This window comes from Pundamilia nyererei, unplaced genomic scaffold (genome assembly GCF_000239375.1).
Source record: "Pundamilia nyererei isolate P.nyererei 1_Seehausen unplaced genomic scaffold, PunNye1.0 scaffold00067, whole genome shotgun sequence".
Lineage (NCBI taxonomy): Eukaryota > Metazoa > Chordata > Actinopteri > Cichliformes > Cichlidae > Pundamilia > Pundamilia nyererei.
The window spans coordinates 2,174,667-2,186,294 of record NW_005187468.1 but is presented as its reverse complement, the minus strand read 5'-3'; the positions used below and the strand labels follow the sequence as shown (position 1 = coordinate 2,186,294).

General features: G+C 42.3%; 1 protein-coding gene across 1 annotated transcript; it reads left to right on the top strand.

Moving 5' to 3' along the window:
* Positions 1-7,551, top strand: LOC102211983 (cytochrome P450 4B1-like). Its single transcript, XM_005736125.1, has 11 exons — positions 1-124; positions 230-274; positions 363-490; positions 645-769; positions 878-1,032; positions 1,136-1,242; positions 2,023-2,213; positions 2,352-2,485; positions 6,393-6,457; positions 6,828-6,910; positions 7,265-7,551. The coding sequence occupies exons 1-11, from the start codon at positions 1-3 to the stop codon at positions 7,440-7,442; spliced, it is 1,335 nt and encodes a 444-aa protein (XP_005736182.1). The 3' UTR covers positions 7,443-7,551.
* Positions 7,552-11,628: the final 4,077 nt, after the last annotated feature.

Here is an 11,628-nt window from a genome sequence, read left to right as displayed (position 1 = left end):
ATGGACAAGGTAGTGAAATGGGGACAGGAGTACTCATATGTTTTTCCAATCTGGTTTGGCCCCTTTCTCAGTATCATCAATATTCAGCATCCAGATTATGCAAAAACTATCCTGACATCATCAGGTGTGAGAAATGTTTTGCATAGTTGTTGTGTTGATGCACATTTATAACTGTGTAGTAAAGTTAAAGGTCCCTAACACCATTTTTATTTGTTTTGTTTCCTAACAGAACCAAAAGATGATTTTGTCTACCGGTTTATTGAGGGTTGGATTGGTAAGACTCATTTGTCTCCCTTCAACAGCATTTCAAGTGCAGAGTTGTTTGTTTTGCTGCTTTCCTCACCCGTGGACATGTTCTTCAGGAAATGGGTTGTTGGTGTCAGAAGGTCAGAAGTGGTTCCGCCACAGAAGGCTCTTAACGCCAGGTTTCCATTATGATGTTTTGAAACCATACGTAAAATTGATGTCAGAGTCTGCTGAGACTATGTTGGTACGTTAAAGACAATTTAGTTGCATAATTGATAAATAAAAAGTCAAAGTCATGATGTGTTGGTCAGCAAGTGTCAGTAAATATCATAGAAGTAAAGCAGGAGCAGTGTCTGTATCCTGCAGAGAGATCATATCTGTTCTCTCATTGTTGGCAGGATAAGTGGGAAAGTTATGCAAGCACAAATGAGCCTTTTGAATTGTTTAAACACGTGAGCCTCATGACACTGGACAGCATTATGAAGTGTGCCTTCAGCTGCTACAGCAACTGTCAGACAGAGGGGTGAGCCCAGATGAATCTTTTTAAAGAGTCATTTACAGTGTCAGTTTTATGTTGAGTCTTTGGTTGTTGTAAATCTGCATTTAATGTTTGCCTCCTTTGTCATTTCAGTGGAACAAATGCATACATCAAAGCAGTTTATGACCTCAGTTTTCTAATTGACCTTCGGCTCAGAATGTTTCCGTACCACAGTGACCTCATTTTCCACCTTAGCCCACATGGTTTCAGATACAGAAAAGCACGTCAGGTGACCCTCAGTCATACAGGTAAGCTTTGCTTTGATTCATCTGAACCGTTGCCAAAAATCAGTGAGCCTCACATTATAGTGTCAGATCTACAAATGCTTACATTTTATATTCTTTTCTAAAGAGGAAGTTATAAGAAAGAGGCGAGAAGCACTAAAGGAAGAGAAGGAGCTTGGACAAATACAGGCAAAGAGATATTTGGACTTTCTGGACATCCTTCTCTTTGCAAGAGTATGTTATGTGTCATCAGTTTCAGCCTCTTACTTCAACACATTTCCCATTGTAGGATTTGCTTAATGTATAGGCAAGTCACAAACTGGGGTTTTCCTGCATAAAGGTCATACAGAAAATAAGGCAAGTGCCAACTTGAGATCGTGTCAGATATCTGAAGTACTGGCCTAAAGCTGAAATAGCATATGCATGCAGCAAATAAGCAAAGATGCATGCTGTTGCCAAGCTGCATGTTAATGTCCTCTGACACAGAGACGATGATCAGCCTTTTCATTCTCGTGAGCAGCAACCTGAATACAACATCTCTTTTTTGTAGAGAATGATCAACACTGGTTAGTGTTTTGCCCAGTTTCTTTCCCAAAAACTTCTCTAAACGGCAGCTTGTAGGGGCTGTTCAGCTAGCATGTTTATTCTCTTAGACTTGGCTTCCTTTATGAGTATATCATTGCAAATTGTTGTCCTTGGCAGGAAAAATTAAAATCAATAATTAACTGCATGGCAGGTGTTTGCTTAAAAAACAAACAATTAGTGCTTTATATGGTTTAAGAAGAACAGCGGACCTTGATACTTGGCTGCTGAATAAATCCCCAATTTTATAAAGGTATCTGTATAAGGATGAATGTTATCCAGCTAAAGCTGAGTTGAAGTCGGGTGATGAAGTAATATAATGAGCCTGAGCAGCAAAAGTAACAAAGCACTTTTATTGAGAAGCCCAGTTAGAGTATTGTGTAGTCCATTCTGTCTTTTATCAACTGTAAATATCCTTTATTTCAACGCCAGGATGAGAACCAGCAGGGTCTGTCAGATGAAGATATGCGGGCAGAAGTGGACACCTTCATGTTTGAGGGCCATGACACCACAGCCAGTGGCCTGTCTTTCATCCTCTACTGTCTGGCCTGCAACCCAGAACATCAGAAGATTTGCAGGAAGGAGATTATGGAGGCCTTGCATGACAAGGAAACCATGGAGTGGTAGGCTTGTGAAAGGACAACATTGCAATAGGGAGACAAGTTGGTGCCATTCTGTGGTACCAAAACTTTATTAGGAGACATATAAACAAGATTTCTTATTAGTTGACTTCACTAACTGCATGTTGGTCTCATTTTAAGGGAGGATCTCAGTAAAATCCCATACACTACAATGTGCATAAAAGAAGCTCTCCGCCTTTACCCCCCTGTACCAGGAATTTCCAGAAAAACCACCAAAACTGTAACCTTTTGTGATGGGAGAACAGTGCCTGCAGGTGAGTGATTTTACTCTGTTGTTATTATCAAAGAGTAAACATTAAATGTCTTCACTTAATAATGCTTTTGGAAACATTTCATGCTACATGGTAAACACAAACTCTTAACCGACGTTGTTTTTCTTTAGATACAAAAATTACATTTTTTTACATTTCCATAAAGGACCTATATCGACTTAATACTTATTACTTTATTATTCTACAAGGATACGTTGGTATTATTTGATTGTATTGTCACATAGAGTTTCTTTTCTATAAACTAGTATAAATCTCTTAAACGTGTGGCGTAATTGCTTTGTCAGTTCTTCATTCTTCCAAATTGAAGTATTTAAATGTTGGCACCAGATTATTATCATATACATTATATGGGCAGAAAGTACACCGCTGCCTACACATTACACTCACTGGAACTGCTCAGCCATGGGAATCCATGAGCCATGAAGCTCCAGGCACACAGTTTTTGTGCTGATGTTGATGCCAGAGGAGGTTTAGAGCTCTGCAGTTACTGAGTCAGCAGAGCGTTGGAGATTTTTATGCACTCTGCAACCTCACTGTACAGAATGGTGCACATCAGTTTAATGTTGGTTTTTGCTACAATAGTTATCCTTGGTCAGAAGGAGAGGCTGACATCCAGGGAGTAGATTGTAAGAGGTGGAGTTTATTTAGGTACAAGGAGATATGGCATGGTATAGGAGGATGTGGAGGGGTGATATGGTGTTTCTGCGATCAAGAACAGGAAATACAGTAGAACATGAATAAAGATTAAACGGTAATAAAGCTGGCCACAAATTCCTCCACAAAAAATTTGCTAAGGCAGTGCATCAACCTGATACTGCTTCTTAAGAGCAATCACATTTATTAAAGTACTACCCAATATGGGCCACAGAGATGACATTTTTTAGCCCCAGCGCTTCTCATGCCTCCGGCCTATCTTGATCATGTAGGAACCAAAGCAATCAACTCCAGTTGACCAGAAAGCAGGTTTGTTGATCTGGAGTCTTGCTGTGGGCAAATTGGCCATTTTGGTGAGAATTTCTGGCAGTCTACACATTGTCTTTGATGTCTCCAGATTACTTGTCAACCTCTGATGATCCAATAAGTGCGCCCTATCTCTGCAAAGACATGCTCTGGACTAGGGTGCAACAAAATCACATCAAAGTACTGGACAAGGAGCTTAGTTAGTGGGTGTTCGGGAGGTAGCACAGTAGGGTGTATGGTGTCTGAGTCCAGACCTTCAGCACATCTCAGGTGACATCCAACCCTTATTAGGCCAGTAAGCGGATCATATTGAAGGCAGGGCAAACAAAGTTGACTATTTGGGGACAGAGGTTTTCCCTTCATCAGGGCCATCACATCTTCAGGGAAACATATTGAGCTGACTTTAAGATGGCTATCTCTGCTTCCACACGATCAGTGGCAGTCATTGGAGGAGAAGCTGCCCCGTGATGAGCATGGTAAGTGGCTTTCACAAGCTCCTCCCAAGATGTGAAGTTCCTGGGGCTGGAGTAAGAGACTTTGCCACTGTGACAAGGCCACATAACAACCCCTCATCTGAAGTCTCAGCCCTACCAGTAGGGCCAGTGCACTGAACTTTGTTGTATAAACTGGGGGCCCTGAGCCCAATGGCTGGCTGATGAAAGACTACAGAGTCCCTTCCCCCTTGTGATGTCATCAGCCAGGTTTTCCACTGACATGACATACCTCCACTGGTGAGAACCAGTGAGCTCCTGGATTTCAGCAATTCAAGTCCCGACAAAGACCTTGTAATGGCAGAAATCAGACTGCAACCAACTCAGCACAGTGGTAGAGTCAGTCCACAAGATAGTATTTTGCAGCGGTAGAGTAAGCTAGGTTTGGAGAATCTTAGCAAGCTGCGCTCCAGTGAGAGCAGCACTGACTAACAGGTGGCATATAACACCTTGGTATGGTAATGCTCTGCAAGTATGGTAGCTCCTTCTTCCATTCTACCCAGGCGGCACAAAGGACACAGGTGACAGGTTCATCCCAGCCACATAGACTGTACAAGAATCTTCCCTCTAGTGGTATAGGGAATGAGAAACCCTACAGGGTCATATTGGCTAGCAAACACCTTGTACGCATTGCGAAGAGTTGGTGCTGTGGGCAAGGTATCAGTGGGGCAATGCCAACATAATCCAAGCATCGAATCTTGTGGGTCAGCTTGGTAAGAAGTCAGCCAGAGATCACAGCTGTCAGAACGGGCAGTAGTAGGCAGGTAGGACACCTCCTTTGGCACATTACTGGCCCACTGCAGTATTTCAAATCCTCCCATGCCCAGTAGTTGCCTTGTTTTGTCCAGGAGTTGTTTAGCTTGGTGTGGAGTCAGAAGCGACTGGAGACAGTTGTCCACATGGACACACAAATGGCAGTGTGGACAGATTCGTATACATCTTCATTCCCCCTCACGGTGGTGTTGCACATGCCGCTGTAAAGCATAAGTGGTGCAGCAAAGGCTGCAGGTCATGCCAAATGGTAACAGTCACCATTCATACACATTAGGTGGATCCTCCTGTTGTCCATCCCTCCAAAGAAAGCGAAGCAGAGGCTGATCTTTGGAAAGCAAACGTACCTGATGGAACATGGGCTTTATATCCCAGCTTATGGCCACCGCATGCTGGCGGAATCGGAGTAACACGCCAAGGAGCAAAGGGCTAAGCGTGGGACCTGGCAGCAGGCCCCACGCTGTAGCATGGGGCCTGGCAGGTGCAGTTGAAGACTAGGCAGGTTTTGTTGTTGTGATGCACAAGATGGCGTGGAATGTACCAGGATTTAGTTGAACCATTCACCTCCTCTGGAGTCAACTTTACCAAATTGCCAGCCTTCTCCACTGTCTTGAACTCCTGGTTGTATGTCTGTGCTCTGCTGGGGTCCTTGCATAGTTGATGCTTATTGGCTCTTTGAAGAGCCATGACTGGTAGACTTTTGGCGAGTCCCTGTAGCGTCCACCCCAGCTCAGTACAGACTGCTACTGGCCCTCCAGGTGGTCCCCGGATCACCGGTCAAACAGGAGTGAGAAGGTGCAGGTGATCTGATCCAATCAGGATCATAGGTTTCACCCGGCTGAAACCTTTGAAGGGAAGTCTTTGTAGGTGGCTGTACTTCTTTTTGAGTGTTTCCACTGGACAGGATTGCTCAGCTAGAGCCAGTTGTTCTGCTGTGAAAGCATTCAGTATTTGATGCCTCATCTTTGGCTTACCTTTAGTGGACACCTCCAATGATATGCTTCCCCCATTCAGCTGCAGGACATCCTGTCTAATGGTTTGTAGGGCCAGAACCTCATCTGTCTGGGCAAGGCCAAGGAACTTCACAGCAGCAGGCAATTCTATGGTTCTCTCTGAACCGTCATCCAGCACGGCAAAGTGTCCATGGTCCTCTTCCCATTGTGGAGTTGACTCTTACCACCTTCAACGTCACCATACCGGAGTGACTGGGATGGTCAACATAGATGACACTGGATGCAGTACACGTGGTCAGAATATTGGGATTTTGTTCTTTACCCTTGGCAAGGACATGTTATACAAGGAGGTGTTGCTCACCACAAGTGCTGCAGGGTTTCTTAAGCGTGCCTTCAGCAGAATGATTCCAGCCACATCTCCAACATTTATTCTTATCTTTGATCCAGTCACTTGGGAACTTCAAGTGATCGAGCAAGATCTGATATTTATAATCCTCGGAAAAGTGCTTGTGAGGCCCAAGAACACTATCCAGTCCTTTCTTCAGTAAAGCAAAGTCTCTCTCCTTCCCAGAACTAAAACGGTGAGCATGGGCTTAGGAATGCCATAGGAGGATATGGTGTATGTTTGCTTAGTTTGTATGATAATGATCAGCTAGACACACCCTATAATCTTTTAATAATAATAAACTAAGTACACATTTCTTTCAAATGTAGGTTCTGTTGTTGGAATAAGTGTGTATGGAATTCACAGGAATGCATCTGTCTGGGAAAACCCTAATGTAAGTAAAGACAATTTTATTCCCAGCACAACTTACTACATGGAATACATCATCAACAGAATCTATGATGAAATAAAATTATGAAGTTTTTCAGCACTCTGCTCAAAAGGCTGCAAATAATTTATCAAATAACTGAAGAAGCAATGATGAAACTGGTGCATTAAATTAATTACTAGTGCTGTATTTGCTGAGGTGGGTAGGTCCCTGGTGCCAAAGTGGACCTCAGGACAGATTCAAGATGGTTTAATGACTTACTATATTATGTGTGTCAGAATGCAGTTTTCTCTGCGCAAGTGGTAAGAGTGATAAGGTTCAGAAAACAAGTGATAGACATAACACTGCTCTCTTTCTTTGTCCTGTATTACATTAGGTCTTTGACCCTCTGCGTTTCCTACCAGAGAACATTGCCATGAGATCTCCTCATGCTTTTGTGCCCTTCTCAGCTGGGCCAAGGTTTGTCCTCACCTGAAACTATATCACTGTATAGAGACTGCTTGTAGTAGTCTCAAGTATGTGAATGTGTAACTTAGCACTGACACTGTTTTTACATCAACACAATAAAAACTGGTTTTATGATGGGCTAAAGCAAGTAGGGGAAAGGGTGAACTCACTGTAATCTAAGATTGATCCCATTTAAAATGCAAGCACCTTTGGCCCTGAATGTTAAAAAATAACATACTATACTCATCCCTACTATTCATATTCCTCATGTCCTAATCTCAGAAGGATCAAACTATTTTCATCATTTTTCAGTTCTTTAGAATATTCACTTGTATATTTCTTACATTTAATATTTTCCTCCCTCAGAAACTGCATCGGTCAGAACTTTGCTATGAATGAGATGAAAGTGGTGACAGCTCTGACACTGAAGCGATACCAGCTCATAGCGGAGCCCACTATGAAACCCAAGATCATCCCCCGACTGGTTCTCCGCTCACTCAATGGCATCCACATCAAGATCAAACCTTTAGACGCAGAGAGCTAAAGTGCACTAACTGCAAGAACTGCTAAAAATTACTGTATTTAGAAAGTAAATAATTTATGTTGATTTGAAATACTTCTACTATGTAACAAGCTTTTACATATATATTCATGGACTCTGTCGTGCAATTTATGTTTTTGGGAGAAATTGTCATAGAGAATATGTGTCACAATACATTGTATATAATTTCCCCAATTTTGTTGTTTGTTTGTTTTTTTACAAAAATAACAGAGATTACAAATACAAATACATAAATATGTCCTCATTCAAAAATGTCTTGTGACACCTGCATTGGCTTATGGGATGATGATGTCACAATGAAAGTGACATCATCACAGTGAAAATGTAAGCAGTAAAAGTAAAAAGCCGTCAAAAAAATGACCACAAGTTCAGATACCTGAAAATTCTACTTAAGCACAGTAATGAAGTATTTGTACATCGTTACTTCCCATCTCTGCCTAGTGGTGGCTCAGGTTCGCAGTATCAGTTTCTCAATGACAAGGTCTCCACTCAGATTAAAGAAAAAAAAACCCTCAGCTGGAAATGGCAGTGGTAACATAACCATTCTTATTAGCACGACCTAAATCATCTGCACACCAGGGATGTTCCTGGCAATTAATTGCTTAGTCAACTAAATGAGGGGGGATAGACTAACCAACTAGTCTCAAACTAAGAAACACATAAAGTTAAATTTGAAAACCAAGATGACCATGGCCTTCAGTGGATTATCAGCCAGAGGAAATTCAAGAATCTGGCAGAGATCCAGAAAGACTGGAATGAGGCAGGAGTCACAGCTCCAAAAACCACCACATTCAGGCGCATCCGGGAGATGGGCTACGACTGTTGGGTTCCTTGGGTCAAACCCCTTATGAGCCTGAGCCAAAGTCAGAAGTGTCTCAACTGGGCCAAGTAGAAGAAGGACTGGAGTGTTGGCCAGTGGTCCAAGGTCCTTTATGAGGTCATCATCTGAAATGGTTTTCCAAAAGTCTTGAAGGAGTTCCCAGAGATACTGAGCACTTGTTGGCCTTTTTGCCGAGCACTCTGTGGTCCACCTCATCCCAAAACATCTCCATTGGGCTTAGGTCAGGTGACCGTAGAGGCCAGGCCATCTGGCACAGCACTCCACTCTCCTTTTTGGCCAGTTAGCCCTCACACAGCCTGGAGGTGTGTTTGGGGTCATTGTCCTGTAAATGACGCTCCAACTAAACTAGAACCGGATGGGATGCATGTCGCTGTAAAATGCTGTGTTAGCCATGATGGTTCAGTGTGACTCCAGTTTTGAATAAATTCCCAACAGTGTCACCAGCAAAACACCCCCCACACCATCACACGTCCTCATCCATGCTTCATGGTTGGAACCATGCATGTCGAGACCATCCGTTCACTTTTTCCGTGTAGCACAAAGACACAGCAGGTGGAACCAAAGATCTCAAACTTGGCGAAGCACAGATTTCTGCTGGGCTAATGTCCTTTCCTTGTGTCCCTTGGCCCCGAAAAAAGACAAAAACACATGATGAAGCCAGATAATTATGCTGTTATCATTCACTTATTATTCAATGCAAGTGAAAAGGTTTCCATTTTTATTTACACCTTTGTGTGCCTTTGTACACTGTGCGCCAGTGTCCTGCAGGCCTGTTAGACAGCATGCGTACATGCTTCTGCAAACCAGAAATCTGATTCACCATCTTGCTTTAAGAAGGCAGAGATAGTGAATATGTGTGGCGAGACCGCTGCACTTAAGTCCCGACTTCAGTTTCACTGCCTATCTCTGCTGTTAGACAGGCCAGGTGCTGGAGCAATTTCACAACAAGAGTCGTTAAAATGTGTGCAGAAGTGTCACAAAGACACGCTATAATCCCCTTCTGCAATTCATGCACGATGGGTGAAAGTATCAAGAAGGGCCAGAAAGGTTCACTAGTCAAAAGTACTCTTTTATTTACAGTCATATTACAAAATCCACCCAGAAAATCCACACACCCACAATGACAAAAAGTCACCAATACAGGTTGGATAAAAATGAAATGATGTCCTCTTTCTTTTATCTCAGATTTCCAACCTTTCGCTGATTTAAGATCCTAATAACTGATCACTTGAATTTCCTATGAAAACTCCTAAAATGCATTGCATCTTCTGTCGCTACCTTATAAAGAAACAGAGATGGGCAGCGTAACGCGTTACTGTAATCCAATTACTTTTTTCAAGTAACGAGTACAGTAAGGGATTACTATTGCAAAAACGGTAATTAGATTACCATTACTTTCCCGTAGGAACGCTGCGTTACTAAAACCGTGATTTTTTTGCGAGAGTGTCTCATGACAGTGACGTAAGCAAGTGCGACGTTCGTGACAACAGCTGTGTGCAGATCAACAGTGGATCATATATCGAGTGCGGAGAGAGCATGGCTGTATCCCAATTCAGGGTCTGCAGCCTTAAAGTACGCAGCCTTAACGGTCCACAAGGGCAGCGTACTCAAAGACCGCTAAGGCCGGAAGTGCGAGGCTTGTGAAATGGGACGGTCTAGCCTCCGTCGCGCTGCCCAGGTTGCCTAGCAACCATGATACTAACAGCTGGAAACGTGTCATACAGCTTTGTTTGACAGAAATGAAGGAGAAAAGCTTTTGTTCATTTGTTTGTTTGTTTCTGCATGAGCTTTGATCATTCTCTGTAAGATTAAGCTCAGCTATTGAACGGCGTGTATTTCAAAGTAAAGGCTTTAAAACCAAGTTAGTACAAACGTCACTAATGTCACATAACTTTGCCGACATGTGGCCAACAGTAATGTTTTAATGTTCTTTGTTATTAAACATTTGCACATAAATAAGTGACATAATATTCAGTACTTACTTAAAGTTTACTCTTCGGGCGCCCCTCATCCGCCGTTTTTTTCGACAAAATTATCCACACCCACCGCCGTGCTATGCATTCTGGGATATGTTGGGCCACGAAGTCTACACCGCCACGTCCTTAAAATTCAGGGAAATGAAGGACGCATTTCAGGGCCGCATTTCGAGCAGCCTTTGAATTGGGACAGCCTTCGTCGCGTCGCTGTGACGTAATCGGCCTTAAAATGCGGCCTTTAAGGCTGCAGACCCTGAATTGGGATACAGCCAATGAGCGTGCAGCGTTTAAAGCGTGGAAGTACTGACCTTACTTTGAGTTTGACTCCATAAAAAGTGACAAAAACATTAGCGTCCGTTGTGAGTGGGAAGAAAACTTCTTTTTACAGCGAAAAAAACCCCTAAACTTCCGAGCAAGCACCGAGTAGCTACGACGTAATGGGAAACTCACAGAGAAACTCGCGGATTCTTCCACTGACCGCTGCGGCACACCTGCACCAGGGTAAACCTCCGAATACCCCACTCCTGCTTTACAGGTGAAAATAGAGCAACAGGACCGCTAGTCTTTGACTTTATTTATTTTCTGCTGTGTTTTACTTGCATCTATTTGAAAGAGTGAGTGTAAACACACACAAAAAAATTTTTATTTTATGTGCTGGAATGTGCAGAAAATAGGTTTAAATGTTAAACAAATTTCTTCCAGTCAGAGAATGTTGCATATAATTTAATTTTTGCTTGATGCATAAAGTTAAAAGGTTAAAACTAATAAAACAAGTTTTAAAAAGAGACTTTTCCATTTGATTACATTTTGTATGATGGATTATGCAGAAAAAGTAGAATTGGGCTGAAAGATCTATCGCTTTATCACCTATTCAGGTTGTAAATCGTGTTTTAAAAAAGTAACTAAGTAACCAAGTAATTAATTACTTTTGAAAATAAGTAATCAGTAAAGTAACGGGATTACTTTTTCGGGGAAGTAATCAGTAATCAGTAATTCGTTACTGATTACTTTTTTCAAGTAACTTGACCAATACTGTAAAGAAATAAACTTAAGCCGACTGGTTTAACTTTTTGGCCGATGTCAGACCAGGCACCACATCAAAAAAAACAACAATGCTATGTGGCAGCCTTGTGGTCAGAATGCATGTTGCGCTGAGACCACAGCATTTAATCTGCGATTCCAGCTAGGAACCTTTGCTATAAATCACCAAACAGCTCCTCTCAATTACTACTACGTCTGTTCTGTTCATATTTGAAAAAGAAAAATCCAAACCACTATACAATATAAGATGTAACACAATTTGATGGTCCACCGAAACTTGGCCAATTTAGCCACAAACTTGGCCACAAAA